The sequence below is a fragment of the Triticum aestivum genome, chromosome 1D (assembly GCF_018294505.1).
Source record: "Triticum aestivum cultivar Chinese Spring chromosome 1D, IWGSC CS RefSeq v2.1, whole genome shotgun sequence".
Taxonomy (NCBI): Eukaryota; Viridiplantae; Streptophyta; class Magnoliopsida; order Poales; family Poaceae; genus Triticum; species Triticum aestivum.
This window is the reverse complement of record NC_057796.1, coordinates 335,477,615-335,502,317: the sequence shown is the minus strand read 5'-3', so window position 1 is coordinate 335,502,317 and position 24,703 is coordinate 335,477,615. Positions and strand designations below refer to the sequence as shown.

At 46.9% G+C, this 24,703-nt stretch overlaps 2 protein-coding genes across 3 annotated transcripts; one reads left to right on the top strand and one right to left on the bottom strand.

Moving 5' to 3' along the window:
* The first annotated feature begins 235 nt into the window (after positions 1 to 235).
* Positions 236 to 13,485, top strand: LOC123181872 (carbon catabolite repressor protein 4 homolog 4). 2 transcript variants are annotated; one of them, XM_044594273.1, is made up of 10 exons: positions 236 to 455; positions 533 to 612; positions 737 to 786; positions 881 to 930; positions 4,273 to 4,342; positions 4,821 to 4,942; positions 11,511 to 11,620; positions 11,924 to 12,074; positions 12,253 to 12,400; positions 12,894 to 13,485. In XM_044594273.1, the coding sequence occupies exons 1-10, from the start codon at positions 337 to 339 to the stop codon at positions 13,182 to 13,184; spliced, it is 1,191 nt and encodes a 396-aa protein (XP_044450208.1). In that variant the 5' UTR covers positions 236 to 336; the 3' UTR covers positions 13,185 to 13,485. The 2 variants fall into 2 exon arrangements, with proteins under 2 accessions (XP_044450208.1, XP_044450209.1); XM_044594274.1 differs by lacking the exons at positions 4,273 to 4,342; positions 4,821 to 4,942.
* A 2,245-nt stretch (positions 13,486 to 15,730) lies between these two features.
* Positions 15,731 to 18,962, bottom strand: LOC123181871 (probable folate-biopterin transporter 7). The gene is made up of 2 exons (XM_044594272.1): positions 18,507 to 18,962; positions 15,731 to 17,246 (listed from the first exon to the last, which is right to left on the bottom strand). Exons 1-2 carry the CDS (start codon positions 18,778 to 18,780, stop codon positions 16,207 to 16,209), a joined length of 1,314 nt encoding a protein of 437 aa, XP_044450207.1. The 5' UTR covers positions 18,781 to 18,962; the 3' UTR covers positions 15,731 to 16,206.
* Between the last annotated feature and the right edge of the window lie 5,741 nt (positions 18,963 to 24,703).

The following is a 24,703-nucleotide window of genomic DNA, read 5'->3' as shown; positions in this document are numbered from 1 at the left end:
AAATCAACATTTGACACTATTTAAACCTGAATTTATCTTTTTTTGTTTCTCAATGTACATTTCGATCTTGGACCTGAAATTTTTAGGGGTCGTAGTCACATTACTTGTGAACATTTTCGATTTTTTTGAAATTTTTGGTACATTTAAAATTAATGTTTTGAAGTTGGAGCACGGCGAGCACGTGATATTTTCCCAACCGCACCACCGTGGACACCGAAAGAAAAAACAGAGTTCACAAGGCGGAGTCCGACCCGGACACAGGGGAAGCAGAGGTCGCCTTCCGCACACACCATCTTTTCCTTTTCGGTTGCGCGCAAGCAAGCACAGCGGCCGCCGATGCTCCTAAAACCCCAGGCAATCTGGGCGGCTTCCCTCCCTCTCTTCCTCGGCCGCCGCCTCCTCCCCAAATCCAGCCCCTCTCCTCCTCCCTCCGGCCGCCGCCTCCCCTTCCGCCCGTAAGCAGCTCATCCTCCCCCTTCCCCCCCTTCTGACCTTCTCCATCTTCTCTTCTCATGCTCTGACGATGGTTCAGGATTTGCAAGCGGCGGATGAGCGCGCAGGCGGACCCCAGATTCGCCCCTCTCCCCACAGCGCAGTCCGAGGCTGATGCCGGTAAAATTTATGCTCCCTACGCTGTTGAAACGGGGTCATCGTTACCCGTGATTACTCTGACTGCTCCTGTATCCGGGCAGCTCCGATGTGGTTAGTATTGACATCTTTTTGGGTTGGCTTCCAGGGGCAGACGGGTACCAGTTCCGGCTGGTTTCCTACAACATACTCGCCCAGGTATGTCGGCTGCTGCGTTTTACTCTGTGATTGTACTTATTATCATTCAGCCGTATGGACAGTGATGGATTGAAGAATTTGCTCAACATTGCAGGTTTATGTGAAGAGCGCATTTTTTCCCCATTCTCCATCCGCGTCTCTTAAGTAAGCTCATAATTATTAAAGGGAGTGTCTATTTCCATGTCCATCGAGAAATTTGTATTTCTAAGTCGATTATGTTGAACGTTGATTTTTCTATCCAACCAAATAACAAGTATAGCACATTTTAGAATTGTGTGTAACTCGGTCGACTTAGAAATAGAAATAACAAATCTCGAAGAGTGGATTGTGAAATCCTTACTTCTAAGTTGATCCCCGGTGTTAATTATTCTATCCAATGAACATCTGGTAGATTTGTGTGTAACTTCGCTGGCTTGGAAGTAACTGTTCTCAATCGACTTAGAAACAACAATTCCCATTGTCAAACTATTCATATCATTCTGCTGGAATTTTAAATAATTGATTCTGATTGAAATCATGGGATGCGCTAAGTAACCTCTTGTTGCTTGAGCATTGTGCACTGAAGATCACAGACCAATCCCTTTTTTCTTAGCACTTACATCTAAGAATTTGTAATTCCGTGAGCAACGTGCTCGTTTTTATCATATGCGCATTTTGTATAGTATCCAAAAGGTTACAAGCTAAATGTATGCTGTGTGAATCGTAATCAAGCTCGCATTGCCACTTGAGGCTCTCTCGAAACAGGCTCTCCCCCTGCTTTATAGATAAAGCACAAATCAAAGTACACGGCCAAACAATACAAGTTAGTGAGGAAGCCCTCTTACAAAGCAGATACTAGGATAACCAGACAACACAAACGCACGCGACTACGTTGCCAGGAAATAACACAGCTAGGCCTGAAAACAACGCCACGGCAGCACCCTCAGGAGGGGAGACAACGCTAAGCATCGCCACTGCGGAGTCCGAGACAGACAAGGGTCTTCACCCAGAACCCCGGCACGGAGAGGAGATTCACAACGATATCCTCGTGAGGAGAGCGGCAACCACGGGCACTGCCATCATTGGCGCCAAAGCGCTGAGCTTTCGCTTGGCAACTCACCCATGCCTCCATGAGGCGCCCAGGACAACCGCGATGAGCACCGGCTAATAACGGAGAGCGAGCCTGAGCCACCCGCCGCTACACCTCTTGCCGCCCACATGCCCAAGAGGCATAGCGACCATGATCGCCATGGTGCTCGCCGGAGAGCCAACCATGAGGTTCGCCATCTGGGGCCGCCGCCACGGTGTCCATGAACCGAGACACCGCCGACCGTCCACATCACAACACACCAACCCCGACAGGAAGAGTAGAAGGCACCTCTTTCCACACCTTGCCCGACATCAGCCCCCGGGTTTGGGTCCACACCTCGCCTGCATCCCCAACCAGTCCAGGTGGATTGGGTGGGGGTGGGGGGGGGTGGGTGGGAGACCCTGAGACTGCCAACGGCCATTGTCGAGCAGGCCCTGCCCAAAGCCCTCTGGCTTGGCCTAGGCAAGCACAAGCTCACACGACGCCAAGTCCGTGGCCATCGGCGCCGATCAGTTCAACGGCGTCACGACGACGACCACCACCCACCACGCCCGCGAGGACATCGCTCGCGGGCATAACCCGGAGCGAGCCCAACCACACCTACCTAGGGCGACAACCCAAAACCGCCTCAGACCCAGATCTGGCCCGCCCGAGCATAAACCCTAGTTCAGAGCCACCGCTGCCGCACATGCAGCCGGCACGACCGGCACCTGCCCAGCCCCGTGCACCGCCGGCTCGGGCCCAACAGAAAGGAGGTCACTGCCGCCACCCTGCGCCTCCTGTAGGACCACAACCACCGAGCCGTCGCGGCCACCATACACCTGCCCCATCGCCCCGACTCACCTCGGCCCAGCGCAGCCGTTCGAACTCGGGCCCAGCAATGACCACCGCCGGGAGGCATGGCAGCAGCTTCAGGCCCATGCCACCCACCGACCAGATCTGGCCGTCGCTGCCCAGGCACGCCCTGCCAGTCACCATCATCGCACCTGGAACCGTGCCTTGCTGGGGGGGGGGGGGTTGGGGTGCTTCGCCCCTGCTGTGTGAGAAGCCGCCAGAGCCCCGCCACCGCCAAGCGGGCTTCGCTCGACCACAGCGGTGAGGGAGATTCTGGGAGCCCAGTGTTTTTTTTTTCGTTTTTCAACCACCCCGTAGGGCGCCACTCGAGGCTTCCTCGTACATTTATTTAGGATATTCCATACAGTTGTCTCAGTTGGCAAAACCCACCCTAACATTATTTTCTGTAAGCATGAAATCCTAAAAAAAAGTAATGTAGAATGGTCAAAAAGTGCTGTTAGAAAAAGTGATTAATTAGCATCCAGATGAAATTCATGTCCCCAAAAGATACCAACTTTCGTAGCACACATATATTTATTCAACAGGTATAATATGATATTCAAATTTAGCCCTTGGTTCAAAACATAGAGGGATCGCATGCTCTGGATCTGCCAAACTCATGCTTTTCTTATCAGTATTTGCATTTTAATAATTTCCTACTATCTCCTTGCGCTCACTTTCCGTCCTCCTTCCTTGCACAGTCTCTTGTATGATATTGTGTTAACATAGAGATGATACATGAGAGAGATGCATGTCAACTACCATTACTCTAGTGTTTACTTGTTATTTTACAATGCAACTGAAATGAACACCGAGAGAATACGCAAATAGAGAAATCTTATAGGTAAAAAATGCCACATGATAAGTTTTAGTTTTATTTTTCAAACTCAAAGCGACAACTACGACTTTCGAAATTTCCCGATTTACTAACAGACTATAGTATGTATATTTGTGCCAAATTTTATGAGGTATTATTTTCATCTAAATTTACAGACATCTGTTAAAATGCTCATGGTGGTGGGATAAGCAAGGCTAGGCTCTAAACTAGAGGTCATGAGTGAATCACCATCTTGCGATGGATCTCATCACTTTTTGGCCATTACTCCCCAGCCATCCTTTGCCAAAGTCTCATTTCACTCCCCACCGGCTCTAACCACCACCGTTCTGAAGTTAGATCTGGCGCAACAGGCCTGTATCGGATATTCAGATTGAAGCGGGTGTGAGATCTGCGACGGTAACTCGCAGTGATAGCAAAGAGGTTGCTAAATGTCAGATCCATTGTCCCCAAACCAGGATTGACGATCCATTCGCACTGATTTCCTTTTCCCTTGCTTCTTCCACCTCTCTCATGTAAAGTATAACACTAGCACCACGACTGCCATGTATACACCTCCATTGCTTTCTTATGCTTAGCAATAGTAACCATAAACCATCTTCCACAATTGAACTGGCACATGGTTGCTATTTGGTGCACTTGTTTTATTTCAGGATTAAAGAACACAGTTCTTTCTTTCCTTTCAGTTCTTGCCCTAATTCTATCATCGGCTTTGGAATTCATGTTTACTTTTATGTTTGGAAAATAGGTGGAAAGCTCGTTCAAAAGCCGTTCTAACAGAACTTAAGAGTTTTAATGCTGACCTCATGTGCATACAGGTTGGGTCTCATTTCTGATGTTTTAATAAATTTCTGTAGTGTGATCATATCTAGTTTTGTTTGTTAGAGCTATGCACAACATGATTTTGTTAGTCATTTTTACACGTAGGCTTCAGTAACATGCCCATCCTTTTTTTATGTGGATATCCCTATATTTATTTGCAAACGGATAGATAAAATAGCCAGATATGGAACATTCTTCTGAAGATACTACTTGAAGCTATCATGCAATGGAGTTGCTCTTAGTGTACACTTTTGAATAAAGGATAGACCCAGTGCATAGAAGCTCCTACACAAGGTCTGGGGAGGGATTATAGGAACCTAGTCTTACCCCTGAGAAATGCAATGCAGAGAGGCTGGTTCGAACCCAGGACCTCTTGGCTCAAGTGGGGAGGACTTCACCACTGCGCCAGGCCTGCCCTCTTAGTGTTCACTTTAGAATATTCCTTATTTTTTTACTGGTTTCTGCCTCTGACAGGAGTTGGATGAATATGAGACATTCTATAGGAAAAACATGGAAAGTACTGGATATTCAAGTATTTATGTCCAGCGATCTGGGGACAAACGGGATGGATGTGGTATATTTTATAAACCAAAAAGGTAAACATGTGCTCTTAACTGATGTACATGGTGCATTAGTTACTGATTTCAGGACAGCTCCTTATTGAACCTCTCCCTGCAACTATATTTGTTATTGTGCTCTAATCTATATTCAGCTTGCGAATACATTCCCTGTAAAATAAGCAGCTAATAATGGACAAAGCTCGGCACGAGAAAAATAGTTACTTTTTTTTTGAAATGTTCACCGGGGGGGAAAGGCTCCCCACCTGAATATATATTTCAAAACCTGCCAGGTGTTACAGAGTTAAGAGTGTTGCGAGGATAGGAACTCACGCCACAGACCGGCGTGGCCCTTTAAAGTTACAGATTTTAGTCTATGAGACCAAACAATCAAATCATCCAGGATAGCTCTCAAGGAGTTTGAGGCCACAACCTCTAGTCCTTGGAAAACTTTCTTGTTGCGTGCGTCCCAGATTTTCCAAAGAATCAAAAGGAGCATGAAGGGGCGGACCGTGGTAGGCAGCGGATCCGGAAGCGTCGTGCTGAAGAGACTTGTGATAGGAGTGTAAAGAGGGCAGATGCCGGCTGCTCTCCAGATCCTGCGAGCTGCTGGACAAGTAAAAAAAGGTGTTGTCGATCCTCAACCGAGTGAGTACATCTAGGACAAGCTGAAGAGTCCAGAATGTTCTTCTTATGCAGATTCTTCCTTGTGTTTAGGCGATCAAGGTAGAATAGCCAACCGAAGATCATAACCTTCTTGGGAACCATTGAGTCCCAAATATCATTAAGCATGGGGTCCGAGAGGTGATCCGAGAGGGCCGCATATGCGCCCTTTGTGGAAAAGGCAGCGCCGTTAATCAGGCGACGATCGTCCGGTACCTGAGAGAGTGCACAGTCCTGCAACAAGGAATTAAGAGAAGCAAGTTCTGCAATCGCAGTAGAGGTTAGTCGATTACGAAGAGCAAGTTCGATCCCATCCTGCAAAATAGTGACTACCAGGCCATGTTGGTTTGTGTGGTGAGAAAAAAGAGCTGGGTACACTAAAGCCAGGGGTTCCGGCTTTAGCCAACGATCTAACCAAAAAAAAGTAGAGCAACCATCTCCAACAGTGCACTGGGAAATCTCTCTCAAACTCTGAAGATGCTTGAAAATGGTTTTAGCTAGGAAGGAGCTGTTTTTGCCATGTCCAATGTGAAGAGGCGAATGGTGTAAGACCCAATCCTTCCAGGGAAGGTTTGAGGAGTGTAAAAATTTATAAGCAAATTTCAGCAGTAGACAAAAGTTTTGTGCGCGAAGGTTTTTTACACCTAGACCACCAACTTCTCTAGGGGTACAAACTTTATCCCAAGCAACCAGGCATTTTGCCCCAGAGCAAGTGTCATCGTTAGACCAGAAAAAGGTACGTCGTCTCTTGTCGATAGGTTCAATAACCTGGACAGGAAGAGCGAAACAGAGCATAAAATAGGTAGGGAGGCTGTCAAGAACGGCGGAGAGGAGAACAAGCTTGCCACCATGAGAGAGAAGTAGCGCGCACCACCCAGCTAGGTAGATATCACACCGATCGATGACTGGTTGGAAGGCTGAGGGGGGGAGTTTGTAGGGAGAGAGAGGAAGGCCGAGATAAGTTTGCGGGAAGGAGGAGATATAGTGGCAAGGTCAGCTGCCATAAGAGCTGCGTCAGTGGGATCAACATTAAGAGGGATAAAGGTGGTCTTGTCAAAATTAATCTGGAGACCAGTGGCCGCAGCGAAGCTATCTAGAATACTCTTAAGGTGTTTTGCGGCCCCGGGCGTAGCTTTTGTTAGAGTTATAATATAAGTCATGTATACCCCTTTGTATTTATCCCGTAGTATAAGGGGTTTCCTGCATATGTACCACACCTGTACATGTATATATATCGGCCTATGGCCTCATGGGAATACAAGTTGCATATTCCTAACATGGTATCAGAGCCTTAAGTTTTTTTTTTCGCACGCGCAACTCGTGCTCTCGATCCAATCTCTGGTCCACGCAGCCGCCGTCCTTCTCTCCGAGCGGTGCTGCTGTCCGGCGCCTTCACCAACTGCAGGTTCATCCTGCTCCGGCGCTGCTCTCTCGTGCCCCCAATCCCCACCCCGCCCACCGATTCCTCAATCTTCGCCGCGGCGGGACCTCCACGCCGGGACGCCTCCTTCCCGGTTAATGGTCGAGGCATTCTTAGCACCTCATCTTTTCATGTTCCTGATGTTGCTCATGTTCCTCGACTTACCATGCAGCTCCTTTCTGGTGGTCAGATTGTTGACTCCGGTTGTCGGGTGATTCTAGACTTTGACTCTTGTTCTGTTCTGGACCGTCACACTGGTGCTCTCCTTGGTGCTGGCCCCCGACACCGTGACTCTCAGGGTCTCTGGGAGCTTGACTGGCTTCACCTTCCCTCCGCTGCTACCGCCGCCAGTCTTTCCCCCTCTGTTGCCTTGTCTACCAGCTCTTTTCAGCAGTGGCATCATCGCCTTGGTCACTTGTGTGGCTCTCGTCTCTCATCCTTAGTTCGACGTGGTCTTCTTGGATCTGTCTCCGGCGGTGTGTCTTTAGACTGTCAGGGTTGTCGGCTTGGTAAACAGGTCCAGTTACCTTATCCTCATAGTGACACTATGTCTCAGCGTCCTTTTGACCTGGTTCACTTTGATGTCTGGGGTCCAGCTCCCTTTGCCTCGAAAGGAGGTCATCGCTACTATATTATTTTTATAGATGATTTCTCTCGATACACCTGGATATATTTTATGTCTTCTCGTAGTGAGGTGTTATCTATCTATAAGCGTTTTGCTGCCATGGTTCACACTCAGTTCTCTACTCCTATTCGTGTTTTCCGTGCTGACTCTGCTGGAGAGTATATCTCCAAGATGTTGCGTGGAGTCCTTGCTGAGCAGGGTACTCTTGCCCAGTTCTCTTGTCCTGGTGCTCATGCTCAGAATGGCGTGTCTGAGCGCAAGCATCGTCACCTTCTTGAGACGGCTCGTGCGATGATGATCGCCGCCTCTCTTCCGCCTCATTTTTGGGCCGAGGCTATCTCCACTTCCGCCTATCTCATCAACCTTCAGCCGTCCGCTGCTTTGCAGGGTGGCGTTCCTTTTGAGCGTCTTTTTGATCGTTCTCCCGATTATTCGATGCTTCGCTTGTTTGGTTGTGTTTGCTATGTTCTTCTTGCCCCTCGCGAACGCACCAAACTGATCGCTCAGTCTGTTGAGTGTGTCTTCTTAGGCTACAGTGATGAGCATAAGGGCTATCGTTGTTGGGATCCTATCGGCCGTCGGATGCGTATCTCTCGCGACGTGACTTTTGATGAGTCTCGTCCTTTCTACCCACGCCCATCTTCCTCGATTTTTTCAGTGGAGGATATCTCTTTTCTCGCTTTTCCTGACTCACCTATCACCCCCGTCGCGCCTGTGCCTATTCGTTCCACCTCCTCTGCTTCTCCACCTCTAGTCGATTTGCAGCAACAACCATCTTCTCCGGTCTCCTCGCCTAGCATGTCACTAGATTCTACACCTTCATCTCCGGTGACTTCTTCGTCGTCACCCCCCGATTCTACCTTGGCCATTCCTCCTTCTATTGTTCCATCTTTTCCTCAGCATTACACTCGTCGTTCACGACCTGTGGATGCCTCCTTGGATGAGTCGTCCTCTTCCCCTCAGCCTCCTTATGGCTTGCGTTCTCGTCCTCGTCCGCCTGTTGATCGCTTTGGATTTCCCAATGCTGGTGCTGCTGTTCTTGAGCCGACTTCTTATCGTCAGGCTGTCGTTCATCCTGAATGGCAGTTTGCGATGGCAGAGGAGATTGCGGCTCTTGAACGCACTGGTACCTGGGATCTTGTTTCTCTTCCTCCCGGAGTCCGTCCCATCACTTGTAAGTGGGTCTACAAGGTTAAGACTCGCTCCGATGGTTCTCTTGAGCATCACAAAGCTCGTCTTGTGGCTCGTGGTTTTCAGCAGGAGCATGGTCGTGATTATGATGAGACTTTTGCTCCTGTGGCCCATATGACCACTGTTCGTACACTTCTTGCTGTTGCCTCTGCACGCCACTGGTCTATATCTCAGCTTGATGTTAAGAATGCCTTTCTTAATGGTGAGCTGTGTGAGGAGGTGTACATGCAGCCACCACCTGGGTATTATGTTCCTGATGGCATGGTCTGTCGTCTTCGTCGCTCTCTCTATGGCCTTAAGCAAGCCCCTCGCGCCTGGTTTGCGCGTTTTGCCTCTGTGGTCACTACTGCTGGTTTTTCAGCAAGTGCTCATGATCCAGCATTGTTTATTCACCTTTCTCCTCGTGGTCGGACTCTTCTTCTTCTCTATGTTGATGACATGATCATCACTGGGGATGACCCCGAGTATATTGCCTTTGTAAAGGCCCGTCTTAGTGAGCAGTTTCTTATGTCTGATCTTGGACCTCTTCGCTACTTTCTTGGGATTGAAGTCTCTTCTACCTCTGATGGCTTTTTTATATCCCAGGAAAAGTATATCCAGGATCTTCTTGCTCGTGCTGCTCTTACTGACGAGCGCACTGTTGAGACTCCTATGGAGCTCAATGTTCACCTTCGTGCTACTGATGGTGTTCCTCTCCCTGACCCGACGCGTTATCGTCATCTCGTTGGCAGTCTTGTCTATCTAGCTGTCACTCGTCCGGACATCTCTTATCCGGTTCATATTCTGAGTCAGTTTGTCTCTGCTCCCACATCGGTTCACTATAGTCATCTCCTTCGTGTTCTCCGATATCTTCGGGGCACGATCTCTCACCGTCTATTCTTTCCTAGCTCCAGTTCTTTACAGCTTCAGGCCTATTCGGATGCTACGTGGGCTAGTGATCCTTCTGATCGCCGTTCACTTTCTGCTTACTGTGTTTTTCTTGGTGGTTCTCTCATTGCCTGGAAGACGAAGAAACAGATTGCAGTTTCCCGTTCGAGTGCTGAGGCTGAGTTGCGAGCCATGGCTCTTTTGACGGCAGAGGTGACTTGGTTACGATGGTTACTTCAGGATTTTGGTGTTCTGTCACTACACCGACTCTGCTCTTATCTGACAGTACAGGTGCTATTAGCATTGCGCGCGATCCTGTGAAGCATGAGCTCACCAAGCATATTGGTGTTGATGCTTTCTATGTGCGCGCTGCTGTGCAGGATCAGGTCGTTGCTCTTCAGTATGTGCCTTCCGAGTTACAGTTGGCGGATTTCCTGACGAAGGCCCAGACTAGAGCACAACATGGCTTTTATCTCTCCAAACTCAGTGTTGTTCCTCCACCATGAGTTTGAGGGGGGGTGTTAGAGTTATAATATAAGTCATGTATACCCCTTTGTATTTATCCCGTAGTATAAGGGGTTTCCTGCATATGTACCACACCTGTACATGTATATATATCGGCCTATGGCCTCATGGGAATACAAGTTGCATATTCCTAACAGCTTTAACTATGATAAGCGTGTCATCGGCGTATTGAAGGACGGGACAGGGAAGGCGAGGGCTTAGGGGGTGCAACAACTTACCTTCACTGTTGGCTTTGATGATCATTTGTTGGAGGATATCGGCGACAATAATGAAAAGGTAAGGGGAGAGAGGGTCGCCCTGCCGGAGGCCATTTTTGCATTGAATCCACCTCCCCGGGATGCCATTTAGCATAACGGCAGTGGATCCAGTGTTAAGGAGAGAGTTAATCCAGTCGCACCACCGAGGGGGGAAACCTCTAACCTGAAGGGTATGGAGGAGGGTCTTCCAGCAAACAGAGTCAAAAGCTTTCCGAAAGTCTAGTTTGATTATGAGGGAGGGGGTTTTCCTTTTTGCACAACAGTGAAGGATATCTGCAGCGTAGAGGAAGTTCTCAGAGATGTTACGATCAGACAGGAAACCGGTCTGGTCAGCATGCACCAAGAGGGGGATAAGGGGTTTTAGCCTGTTGGTTAGAAGTTTTGCGACTCCTTTGATAGGACAGTTTTGAAGAGAGATGGGGCGGAAGTCAGCGGGGGAGCGAGCATCGGAATGCTTTGGAAGGAGGATTATGAGGGCCCGGTTAAGGCAAGAGATATTGCTGTTTTGGGCGTGAAAGTCTGAAAGGAAATGAGTTATCTTCTCTTTGAGGATGTGCCAAAATTTGCGGTAGAACCCTGGGCCGAAGCCGTCCGGTCCAGGACTAGCATTCTTGTTCATGGAGAGGAAGGCATTGGTGATTTCGGCGTCTGTGAAGGGGGCATCCAGAGAGCAGAGTTGTGGAACGGGTTCTGGGTATAAATCCGTGAGAGCGAAGGACCAGGTTGGCTGAAAGGCCGTGCCGAGAAGGGAGGCGTAGAAGTCAGAAAGAATGTTGGATTTAGCATCGTGGGAGAAGAACTCTGAGCCATTTGAGGCAGACGCGTGAAAGAAGCGAGAGTTTTCATCTCCTTCTAAGGTGGTGCGAATTTTTCCACGCTGGATCCAATATAGGGCTTTCTCACGAAGCGTGCATTGGAGAACTTTAATAATGACACGACGGAGAGCCAGTTCAGGAGACGAGAGGAAACGAGATTCTTCGACGAGGAACTGTTACAAGAGTATTAGTTACTTTTTACATCATCCAATTATTTTTCCTGACCATTTTCTTATTTTTGCAGTGTGGAACTGTTACAGAAGGAAGTAATACATTACAATGACTTGGTGGAAACATGTCATCTTAATGATAATGTAATTAGTGCTCCCTCGAATAATTCTTCACCATCAGAAGGTAATATGAAACGGATCACATAATGGACACACTTGCATGGAATGTGGACATTTGAAGTTGTGAACTGGGCACTTAATAAGTAAATAAAAATACTTATCTAAATCTTTGAAATAATAAAAAAAAATATCCAAGCTCAACAGCTGAAGCTGAACGTCCGTCATTGCCTAATTACTATATTTCTTGGAAGATGTGTTGTCTGTCATCATTATCTAGTGCTACTTTTTTTCTCCCTGTACTTTGGCTGGATATGTTCTTTGTTCTGATGATGTGCTTAAGATTATTTTGTATGATGTTTTCTGACAGAATCTAGTGGAAAGGAAGATAATAAGAAACGTGGAGATCCAAATGATCCACGTGTGAGATTGAAGCGTGACTGTGTTGGTTTACTTGCTGCTTTCAAGCTTGGCGATCCTTGTGAGCATATTCTAATTGTGGCGAACACACATATTTATTGGCAAGTAAAATAGCTCATGTTCTCTATTGTTCTGTGATTTAAAGATGTTTTCGTCATTCGACTCATTCGACTCATACTTTTGCCTATTTCATTTTACTATATGTATTTGATGGAAGCTAGTTTTCAGCACGTGTTTGGGTTTCTTATACATGTTAACCTGTAAAACCTGATTTTACAGGGATCCAGAATGGATTGATGTGAAGTTGGCTCAAGCAAAGTATCTTCTTTCAAAAGTCTCTGAGTTTGAGAAAATTATCGCAAATAAGTTCACCTGTAAACCTTCTGTGATCATTGCTGGTGATTTTAACTCCACCCCTGGTGATAAGGTATTTCTGGCATCTGCTGTATTGCTTTCTCAAGCTTTTGCAACTATTGTTACAATTATTATTATAGATTGCAGAGTTTAGTTACACAGAAATTATTATCAAATACTACCTCCGTCCGGAATTACTTGTCGCTCAAATGGATCAACCTTATCCAGACGACGTGACTTGTACATAAATGACCTGGTCAAAATGACATTGTTTTAGCTCCATGGCTTTACTGAAAGATATCGGGAACATTGTCCATGTGCTAACATCTATTCCAGTTATGTGTGTGGCATATTGTTATCATGATGAAACATATTTGTGTAGGGACTGGTAATGCGCGGTCCAATAGCTGCTTTATGCTTTTGAGCTCTTGTTTATGCCAAAAACAAAGCATTCTATCCTTTTGTCTCATGTGTGGATAATCTAACCCAGATTCAGTTTCGTGTGCCACCTCATTTCAATTTGGTTCTCTTTGTCACCTCAGCTAATTTGTTACTATCACTTCCAGGTATACAATTACCTTGTATCAGCTAGCTCCGAATCTACGGACGAAGCCCTGATCAAATTGCACAGCCTGTATGCTGAGAACGGAGGGGAGCCGGAGTTCACAAATTGCACTCCAGGTTTTACTGGAACATTGGACTACATATTCCTGTCGGAAGGCGGTTCAGTAAAACCTACTAGCCTACTTCGGATCCCACGAGGGGGTTCCCCGGATGTGGAAGGAGGCCTGCCCAACTTCCACCATCCTAGTGATCACTTGCCAATCGGTGCCGATTTCCAGGTACTTAGCAGCTAGCTAGCTAGTGCCTAGGGCGGCCGGTTGCATTTTTCGACTGTGGCGGCAAATGGCCCTCGAACTGTTGGCCATGGTCTGCGTGCAGTCTAGGTTAATCATAAGGCTGGGGTGCATGCAATGACATCTCACAGCCACATTTTCTGGTCGTTCTTCAGAAGCAATTTGTCAATTGATAATGGTGTACTTTGTTTCCTTTTGTGCGTGCGTGATGGTATGAATGTGAAGAAACATGCGCCTTTTGGTATTCGGCCAAAGAGGTATGTGCGGTATGTGCATTTATCAGTGTATGCATTTCCCAGAACACTGGACTAGAATTTCTTAGGCCCTCCTTTTTGATTTTGAGGGAAGGCCTTCATGGCTAACTTTATTGATAATTAAACAGCGTTTACACACAAGATTTGCAAGTAAGCAGCTGTACTAAATCAGCGACACACAAGATTTGCAAGTAAGCAGCTGTGCTAAATCAGCGACAGATTTAGTAGTCTGTATTAAATCAGCGACAACTAATATGGAACGGAGGGAACGAGTACAAGACAAATTATTAAGAAAACTATGGTTAGCTAGCTCAAAAGCCGCACCGTTAGCCTCACAGCATGATTTTTCTTTTTGAAGGTAAAGCAAAGCTTTATAACTTAACGGTGTCCGGGCATATCACCCGTGACACAAACAGCTAGTTGGGGTGGTACAATTGAGTTCCAACTCATACAGTCATTTGGTAAGCACATACGACCGATTTTTAATAGTTCATGTGCTATTGAATTTGCCTCACGCTTACAGTATGAAACACTTTGTTTGGAGAACCACATTTTTCAGTTGGAACTTGATGTCTTCAATGGCACTTTGCATAGGGTGAGGAGTCAACCTTCCGCAGATCAAGTGCTTCAACTAGGAGCTGTGAATCAGTTTCAAAGGCCACTCGAATAGCTCCCAACTCAGCTGCTATGGCCACTGCTGCGGACATAGCACACACCTCCGCACCAAATGCATCATGTACGTGATCCTGACGCCCTGCATGGGTGGCAACTACATCTCCTTCCGAGTCTCTGACCGCCACACCCCAACCACTGAATGACTGACCTGGAATGATGGATCCATCAATGTTTATTTTGAGAATATCAACTTCATGTGGTTGCCACTTTGCTATGCTGCTCTTCGATTTGTTCGGTGCAAAAAACTCAACAGCCTATTTGGTAAACACTCGGACAGGGTAATGGGAGTTTGTACAATGATGTTTATGAAGGGATTAGGCATGGAAAATAGATTTTTACTCCCATTCTCTTGTTTGGTGTATGATGAAAATTGACGTGGGATAAAACTCTGCTCATGAATTAACAGGGTATCCTCTAGAAAGAAATCGGTGGGAATTGGCTTCTCCAACTTCCATTCCTCTTCCCACTTGAACTCCCACTCCCTCTAATCAAATAGTGGATTTTTAATCTCCTCCCCCCTCAACTCCCATCCCCATCTCTAATTCCCCTGAATCAAACACATTATTCCAGCCAATTAGCTTGCGTCCGGCGAACTAGTTCCATTGTGGGGACGGCCATCTCCCCTTCGCGTACTTTATTTCTATTATTCCACTAATGCCACCAGAAGGTAATGATTAGTATTCTCTTCTTCTCATCCAGCCCCCACAAACGCTCTAGTATTGCATATACGTCTGAAAATTGCTCCAGCTCTCTTCTTTCCATCTCAAGAGACAGCTCACGTCAAATTTCCTTCACAGCTTTACATTTGATGAACAAATGGCCCCCATCTTCTGTAGCTCTCCCACAAAAGAAGCATTTATCACACTCCAGTTGCATACCTCGATTCACCAGGTTTGTACACAGGGCCAACGATTCATGTTTCATCCTCCAAACAAACATTTGCAGGTTCCTTGGGCACGGCATTTTCCAAATGCGTCTCCAAGAACTGTCGCCTGAGTTTTCGAGCTGACCAGCAGCCTCTGAGCTATTCCCTGGTGCCCCATTTCGTTCTTGCTTGGACAATTGGACCTGAAGGCGGTATGCACTTCTTACTGAATGTCTGCCCTTACTGTCAAAGTGCCAAGCCATGAAATCTTCTGCTCCTTCCCGAAGTGGAATCTGTAAAATGTGTCGTGCATCCTCCGCCCAAAAGGTGTCCCGAACGAGTTGTTCATCCCACTGTCCAGTTATTGGGCAGATTAGTTCATTAACCCGGGATAGGAGATTTGCACCCTTTGGTGTGATGACCTGTCGTCACAGCATGAAATTGACCTTCACTATTGACAATTTATGTGTGTCCTACAGCTTTTGAAGAGTGTTTAACCAGTATAAAGATTTATGTGTTCTTTGGTTCCCTACAAGTAACCGTTTTCACCCAAAAGTAAAACATCAAACTTTAGAAGGTCACCGAATACACATCTATCCTTGGGGTTTCTCATGGCTGCATAGAGAAACATTGGGTGCAGCGTCTGAAAAATGTAGGATCGCAAATCGTATAAATGTAGATTCTACTAACCAAAATTGTATCCTAGAACCAGAGGAGTTAGTTTGGATCGTAAAGTCGTAGAACCGTATAACTTGTGCTCACCTAAATTGCTGAATTAGTCATTCGGAAACAGGTACAATCAGTTCGTTACATGAAAGATGGACATAGACTTTTCCACACACAAAGAATGAAAAGAAATGCAAACTGGCAGACCAAAGACAATGAAAGTAAATACACAATATGCAGGGTTCAGCTAGTTACATAACTCAGAAAAAACTAGTTACAGTCTTACAGAAACTAAAAAGAAAAGCTACTTACACCCCCAAAAATTATCATATACTCCTGAAAGACGAAAAGAATGATGGCACATGTATATCTGCTCTTGCCTCTTAAGACGATTCCTGAAAGGCCACAGAGCACTCCGAACTGAAGAACCTAATCCTCTCTTGGGTTGTTTCACATATGATGAAACTGGAATTTAGGCAGCCCCATACTCAGGCACCGACAAAAGTTCGAAGGAAAGCCTCGCAGGCACCAATACAACCTCTTTGGATCCTACAGATGGATTCTACTCTTCCTTCTTCTCCTTCCCTTTCCTCTCTTTAATCCATGATGAGCAAAATAGCGGCAACATTGTGCATGCAGCCTCAATCAACAAGCAAACCGGCAGCGCTGAGAAATCATCTCCAGATACCCCCATGAATTCAGCAAGCGCAACCCCAAGATATCCGCTGATGATAATAGACAGGGCAAGTGCAGACATGACAAAGGCCAGAACCGATCCCTCGCACCCAGAGGGGCAAAGGCTTGCGATAAGAACACTGAAGGGTAGCACCTTGAAGAACATGAGGCCCTCTAGCAGCCCTGAGAACACAATGGTGTATAAGGAGTCTGATATTCCCACCTTCCTGTACACTCCCTGGACAAATAACACGTCTGACAACATTACGACTGCTGTGATGAACTGCAGAGCTGATAAGACCTTGCGTGCAGAAGTTGTCTTGAAGCACTTGTTGTATGCCATGCTCCAAGCCAAGAGAGCCACTTGCCCAAAAACCTTGGATAAACCGATGATGGATGAGTCAAGTCTTAACACTTCAGTCTGGTAGAAGAACATGGTCCCGAGTAGAAACGGTATGGCAGCATAGGACACTGAAAACCATATGACTGACCAGAATATTTCCGGCATACAGAGCGCGTACGACAGCTCTTTGGTTTGTTTACGGATGCTGGAAATCACTGATGTATTAGTAGTCGCCTTTGGGAGTTTGAGGGAGCTCTCAGGTATAGCCACAGTAGTGAAGAACTGGAGCACGAGAACGATTGCGAAAAATAGGAACATGAGTTTGGGGGAAAAGTAGCTGAGAGCAATGCCACCTAGGAGGTTTCCTAACGCGCCAGCAGAAGCGCCAAACATACAAGCAAAGGATTGAAGCTGACCCCCTGAGGAAGAGGTTGCCTGCTTCCCGGCCTCCGCTACAATGGCATCATTGGCAACCTCACATATGGATGCACCAAAGTTGCTCAAGAGGAGAAAAATTGTAAGAACCGGAAGAGAAAGAGACGGCCAGAGGGCAATTCCTAACCATGAAACTGCCTGCAAGAGAGCTGCAACCACAGCAATAAGAGGTTATGTTAGAGTAGTCAACTATATTAGGAGAAACAGTTGTGGTGTTGTGTAGCACACAGTGCGCATCTTCAGAAGCATCAGTTATGGCGTTTCACAGGGTGATAAATATGAGTAAATCACACTAATTTTCCTTATGCATCTGATTGTGCTAATTATATATTAACAAAATATCAGTGGACTTCCAACAATTGGCCTGTCAAGCTCGAAATCACTTGGTTGGGCTTTTTTTATGCCAATGTGTTCATGAAGTGATCGAGAAAGACAAGATATCATAGTCACTAAAATCGCCATAGCTCCCTGAGTTTACTTAACTGCTCAGATATCTAAACCAAGGGGGTCAATGGATTGAGCTAACTTCTAAATGATGTGAACTAAAAAAGAGAATCAAAGACCAAAGTGATTCTAGTCAATTAAAATTTGATGGTATTGCACAAATTATGAATTCAGCATGGAATCTGAGGATGTGCAATCTTAAGTTTTGTGATGCTGGGATATGACAGCACACCATTCGTCCATCTTTCGAATTTCATCATAACACTTGTGCACGGCAAGGGCCACATCCAAGGCTGAGAAAAGATACACGATGACACCCTGGTTGCTGCTCCAAAAGGCTACTCCGCCGAAAGATGGAGAATGATGGTAATCAGAAGAAAAAACGAAAAGGGAAAGTGAAAGTGAAAGAAGACAAAACGCATGTGAACAATCAAGAGGACAATTGTGTTCAAGTATATTCTTTGCAGCGTTGTCATTCGCCACATGACACCGATGTACAAACAAGTGAACAGCACGCAAGAAAGGAATGTGGAAAGCTCTAGCGTGGTTCGTATCATTTTTCTTCCTTTCTCCAAAGACAGCGCAAAAGAGTAAAATATCCAGCTGCACGTTCCTACACTGCTCAGAATTCCTACACCTCGTCTAATCAGTGATCAAGTGCAGTGAAAAGGCGAAATTGTGCGCGCAACATGGACAGTGCAGGGAAAGTGAAAATCTCGGGGAATTATGATTCTGTATCGCGAGCGTGGTTCCGATCATTCCAGGTTAACCGGTAAAGGGAGGTACGGAATCGAGCGTGGTTCCGAGCATTCCACGTTATTATCCGTTAAAGTAAGGTGGGTATGGAATCACGACGAGGATCATGGCGTCGGTCGCAGATTACGGAAACGGGCGTTGTCGGTAGATCTGAAAAGAAAGGCAATGCGATAACGTGGGGGGTAAAGGGAGGGAGGGAGGGGACGTACCGCCGATGGCGACGTATGGCAGGCGGCGGCAGCCGCGGATGGGGACGGCGTCGGAGAGGAGGCCGAGGAGCGGCTTGGCGACCATGGGCAGGGTGGCGGAGGCCTGGAGGATCTGCAGCGAGGAGGAGGGGACGCCCATGGCGTCCTTGAGGAAGAAGTTGACGCCCAGCCAGGGGAAGAGCCGGAAGCCCTGCACCCAGAACCCCACCCCGATCACCCACCGCTGCGTGGCCGCCGCGGCCCTCTCGCCCTCCACCTTCTGCTCCTTCTCCATGGCCTCCCTCCTCCCGCAAATCCGACGGCACGGAGTCCCGGCTGATCCGCGCGTCGCCGGACCTTCTGTGGTCTGCTCTGCTCCCGATCCAAGGGAAGGGAATGAGGAGAGACTGAGAGCTCGTGGTGGCTCTTGTGTTGTACACTACCACCGGGGGTGGAAGGACACGTGGGATGGGTAGGTGTTATTTGGCCGAACTGAGAAGTGATGATGCATTGCAGGGGAATGGTTGGCACGAGAAGAACCAACACGTTGCCACGGCCACGCGGGCCCGGAGCCACGTGGGCCAGTACCAATCGTCCATGTGTGCATGGTGGGTCATCGCGTTCCAGGATGTCGGCATGCCTTCTCGGTCGGCCTCCGGGCCTTTTTCCTATAAAAAGAATATGTAGCTTCATCAGATTTGGATATTTGAGGTTCACAAATTGCGGGAGTCCCAAAATAGGCAAGAGTGGCGTTTTGGGAAGCATATGCTCCTGGTTTTGAAATGTGTTTTAAACGTCACAATTTTTGATAGAAAGTTTCGCGCGTACAACTCAACATTCTACATGTTCATACAGTCTTTTTTGTGAAAACCCACATCTTTTGTGTCGCGTGTGAAAAAGACAAAATTCGATGTTAATAAGGGATTTTTGTTAGATATTTTTTTTGCCTTTTTACACATGCCATAAAAAATGTTGGCTTTCCGCAAAACTTGACGTGCGCACATAGAATGTCGGATGTACATGCCATTTTTTTGCCCAGAATTTTTTGACATTTTGAAATGTTTAATACCTGTGGCAGGAGCATATACTCCCGTGTGCCAAAGTGAATATTCGGCAATTGGTTTCATTTTCTTATAGATTCTCCGCATTACAAAATCATCGGGTTCAACAATCATTGGCCCATAAATTTATGGTTGATATGAGAAAAAAATGGATTGGGCAAGGTATATCTGGTGGTTGCGCTTGCTGCCCTTGCAAATTGTAACCTCCCGTGAGGGCAAGGACAATGGCAGGGAGGCACGCGCTGGCAGTGGGGGCGGCAACAATGACGATACACGCTGACAACACGGTGAGTTGTGGCGGCGATGTTGTGATATTTAATGGTGGCTCGATAACATGGTGTGTATAGGGTAGGTTGCATCTCCCTCTCTCTATATAGAGTGAATTGGGGTGAACTGAGGGTGTGATAGTGACTCCATATAGTGAAATCTCTACAAATTCGTAAGTGGCACTTGGGCTTTGAAAAACTTGTTCATGTATATCCTGACGTCGAGCATACCATATGGCCCAAAGGGTGACCAACATCCGGGTGAACTGAGAGTGTGACATCGACTCCATCAATGAAAAGATCCGTGTTTAGCGTCAGGTTCTCTCATTGGATGCATGGCGTACACTAGTTCCACATCAGCCAGAGCCCAAACGCAGCGAGAGACTATGCAATCCATGAGTGAGTGCCTCCTTGAATCCTCCACACGCAGAGAGTGCAGTTGTTGCAAGTGGCCATGTCGCGATGATGGAGAAGATCCGCTGATAAGCTATGTATCTTTTTTAACTGATAAGCTATCTATTTAGTTAAGCTTCAACTAATCGTTTTTTCTGTTTCTTCTCCCATGTTGTTTGTCTCCCCGTCCAAAACGAATCCGACAACTATTGTGGGATGAACGAATCGGCAGGTATTTAGAGCGCACATTACGGCTACCCAGGGCGGCCGCCCATACTCGCCCCTATGGTGGCGCCGCTACGGTGTTATTAATGTCAAAAAATACAATTTCGTCAAATTATTCTGGTGCCACATACTTGTTTAAATTTTGTTTCCAACAACCTTGTGTGAACTTGGTTGCTTATTTTATAGAATATAGTCCGGCCAGTGTAAAATACGTTTTTCTGTGTATTAGAAATAAAAGAAACTATATTGGTGTCTTGTCCATCTAAACATACATCTATACAATTGGCAACAATTTATAGGGGCTATAGCAGTGCAACAACAAAACTACATAAGCAATCAGTGCTCCTCAAGTTAGTTAGTCAACATATCCGTTAAACTGTTTGAATTTATTTGAATAGTCAAGCTTGTCTTGCTTTCATGTCCAAGTTCATAGTATATTAACTACGTAGACATATTTGTGATTTTTTTTACTAAATTACTATGCAGGAAGATATGTTAACATCGACAGGTCCACGTAGAGGATTAATAGTGTTTGATCATATATATATTGAGTTCAGTCTAAAGGTGAAGGGTGATCCTGATGAAGATTTTAGCAAAGGTGTGAATGTGAATGTTGGAGCGGGATGGCTATTATAGCCGCAACCATCCCGGACGGAACAAGTAAAACTGACTCCTCTATAGGGACCGAGAGTATATCGACCAGAGGGGGGGGGGGGTGAATGGGAGATTCAAAAATTCTTTCGAATGTTTTGCATCAAGCTCAAACACAACAGTGGAATAAACTTGAACAAAATGAAACTTAGGCACGTATCCTACTGAGAACAAATCTTTCGATATAGAAGGCAATGATGCCTCGAGCATAGTATACTATGAGCTTGACTATCACGACGGTAATACAATGCGCAAGCAATAGCAATAGCATGAGGAGAGACAAAGTGCAAATAGTGAGGTAAATACTGGCAGAGATGAAAGTACTGAAATAGAATGATATGCAGCAGTGTACATGCGAAAGATAAAAGATCAATGAGTGAAAAAAATACATGATCAACACAGAGCACGAAACATAATTCCTAAATGAGATAGAGAGTAAATAGAATGAACCAGAGGTGCTCGAGGGCGACAAGTGTATTTGGTAGACCAGTTCATCCTTCTGCCAAAGGACTACATCTGGTTGGAGAGACTTGTGATTGAACACAAGAGCAAACCTCTCTCCATCATATTCTCCTTCAACTAGGAGCTGATCAGACTTTAGTTGTTTTCACTCGTGGTAGATGCTTGTCGGCGATCTCCAAACCTTTGACAGACTTCCTTCGCAAACCATAATTACTCTTGGTTGCTAAAGATCTTGCTCGGCGAAGAGAGCGACTCTTCAATTACTCGAGCCAACACCGATCCGTCTAGAGAGTACGCAGCTCGCAAGAGTAATAGGTACAAGAACTCTGACTCAGAACTACTGTGATGCTCAATGTCAGTGTCAAAACCGGCCGATCTCGGGTAGGAGGGGTCCCAAACTGTGCGTCTGAGGATCGAAGGTAACAGGAGACAAGGGACGTGATGTTTACCCAGGTTCGGGCCCTCTTAGTGGAGGTAATACCCTACTTCCTGCTTGATTGACTTTGATGAGTATAGGGCTTACAAGAGTTGATCTACCTCGAGATCGTAATGGATAAACCCTAGATGCCTAGCCTGTATGATTGTGTTCGTCTCGGCGGACTAAACCCTCCGGTTTATATAGACACCGGAGGGGACCAGGGTTGTACAAAGTCGGTTTACAGAGAAAGAAAACTATACGACTAGCCGCCAAGCTTGCCATCCACGCCAAAGAGAGTCCCATCCGGACACGGGGAAATGCCTTCTATCTTATCTTCATGGCCCATTAGTCCGACCCACGTCACATAGCCCGACCATCAAAGGACCCATTAATCCAGGACTCCCTCAGTAGCCCCCGAACTTGCCTTCAATGACGATGTAGTATCCGGCTTTGCAAGGCGGGTTCTCCATTGTACTTCAGATTGACGATAGTTCGGCTGCACAGTAAATACCATTTTCTATCGTTTCTTCGCTGCCGTCGCCTCGGCTTCCACGTGTCAAATGAATGTGAACAGTCTAGTTTTTTTACAAATAACCCCTTGATCGTGCGGGAAAGGCGCCTATTTAAAGAGATTAATTAGATCTCAGAGACCATTCCCCACCCCGCGGAAATCCTTAGAACTCTCCATAGGAAATCGCCCAAAAATGGCTAGTGCTCCTAGCTCTTCCTCGCGCCCAATGGCCCTCAAAAAGGCGACTTGGAAGTTGTTCAGTATCCCACGCCCATCTGAGCAAACTTCAGACGCAGGGATATCTTCCGCCCGTGGATCTAGTCTCGGTTCGGGCTGGATTAACTTTCATCGACGGTGAAGCCCTGGCGGAGAATTTCCCCAATCCTTCTAAAGAGGAGCGGGTGTGCTTCATCTCCTTCCTCTTGAGAGGCATAGGATTTCCTATTCATCCTTTCCTCAGAGGTCTACTGGAGTATTATGGCCTTCAACTGCACAATCTGATGCCGGGCTCCATCCTGCATATCGCGGGCTTCATTGCTCTTTGCGAGTTGTTCCTAGGCTGCGAGGCTCATTTCGAGCTATGGCGGAAATTTTTCTGCCTCGTCCCCCGCTCCCAAAAGGGATCTATATTCGAGGTGGGCGGCGCTGAAGTATGGCGCATAGCCGGGACTGGATGCCGTCCGGCACTCCGAAGAAGGCATCCGAGGAGTGTCCCTCAGAGTGGTTTTATATTGAAGATGTCATTCTTCCGGACCCAATCCCACGTGGTCTTCCCGAATTCTCCAGCGCTCCTTTAAAGAAGCGCGCCAGCTGGCGCCCCCGAAGCCTCGAAGAAGAAGATAGCGTGGAGGTTTCGAGACTAGCAAGTAAGATCAGAGTACTTGCCAACTCCGGGCTATCAATAATTGAGGTAATGGCAATTTCAATAACCCGATGCGTTAGCCGCTCCAATGTAGAGGTCTTCCCATGTGGAATTATAATGGGGAGGACGATGCGTCCCGTTGTCTGCGCAAAGGTCCAGACAATTTTGCCGCCCTGGCCACCATCTTAGCTCACCTGTACAAAGGGGAGAAGGAAGACTTCGCTCGTTTGACATTCCGGGAAGGCTTTTCCATGTACAACCCCATCCCCTGGTTGAGTTTTTCGATTATTAGCCTTATTCAACCTTTTTCCAGAGTTTATGCTAATCGAACTTAATCCGGCTACTTTTAATAGGAATGGAGAAAGGTTGTCGAGGGGATCTACGGCCGCGCTCCGTAGCCAGAGGACCATGTTCGAGAACTGGATCCCGGATATATTCATAGAACTTAAGGAGGGAGTCTTTTATCAGACAAGCTATGATGGCACAGAAGTGGCTATTATAGCCGACTACCCCGGCCTTCTCCCCTCCTCTCATGTAAGTACCCAGGAGACGTCTCCTCCAAAAGAGTTTTCCGATTGCGCCTCACCCACCGCACCGTCTCATGCTCCGAAGGGGTGGCGCTCGTCTCGCCGAGCTGTATCAAAAGTGTCTTCTAAGAAGGCGAAACCTGCGCAGGGCGAGTCTTTGAAAAGAAGGGCGAACAGTGACAATACCGGGCCCCCGCCTTCACCAAAGAGGTATAGTTTTTGACATGCGCTTGGTGGATAGACTGAGTTGTGACGTTTTATGCTGGACCATTTTTCAGGAAGAGCATATGCCGGACTATATTCGGGGACCTCGCCGGCCATGTATCGACCAATCCGGCTCCGGACCCTGCCGTAAGGACTAGGGTTGATACGGGCAAAATGTCGAACTGTCATCTCCAAGAGGATTCAGATGATGTATCCGTCACCAATTCTGAAGTGGAGAGTGCAATGAATCATTATCGGCGGAAAAGAGGCCATGCGCGATCCCAGTTTTACCGTAGAGGCATTCCATGCCCTCAACTCTGCGGATGCATATATCCGAGCTGCTCGGGATGGGCTTGCCGGAGCCACACACTAGCTTTCAAAGGATATGCAGGTAAGAGCTTTTTGTAGATTCAATACTCATGTGCCAGTAGCCCCTGAGACTTGAAGCAGTTTGGCCCAACTGATTTAAGGGTCGTTGTATTATCAGGTACTCACGGAGAAAAACAACATGCTATCCAAGGAGCTTGAAGAATGTCGGACCAAGCTAACTGCTGTCACCGCCGAACTGGAGAAGTCCAAGAAGGCACCACATGGTAAGGTTAATCACTGTCCGAAAAATACGATTCTGCGCCAACAAT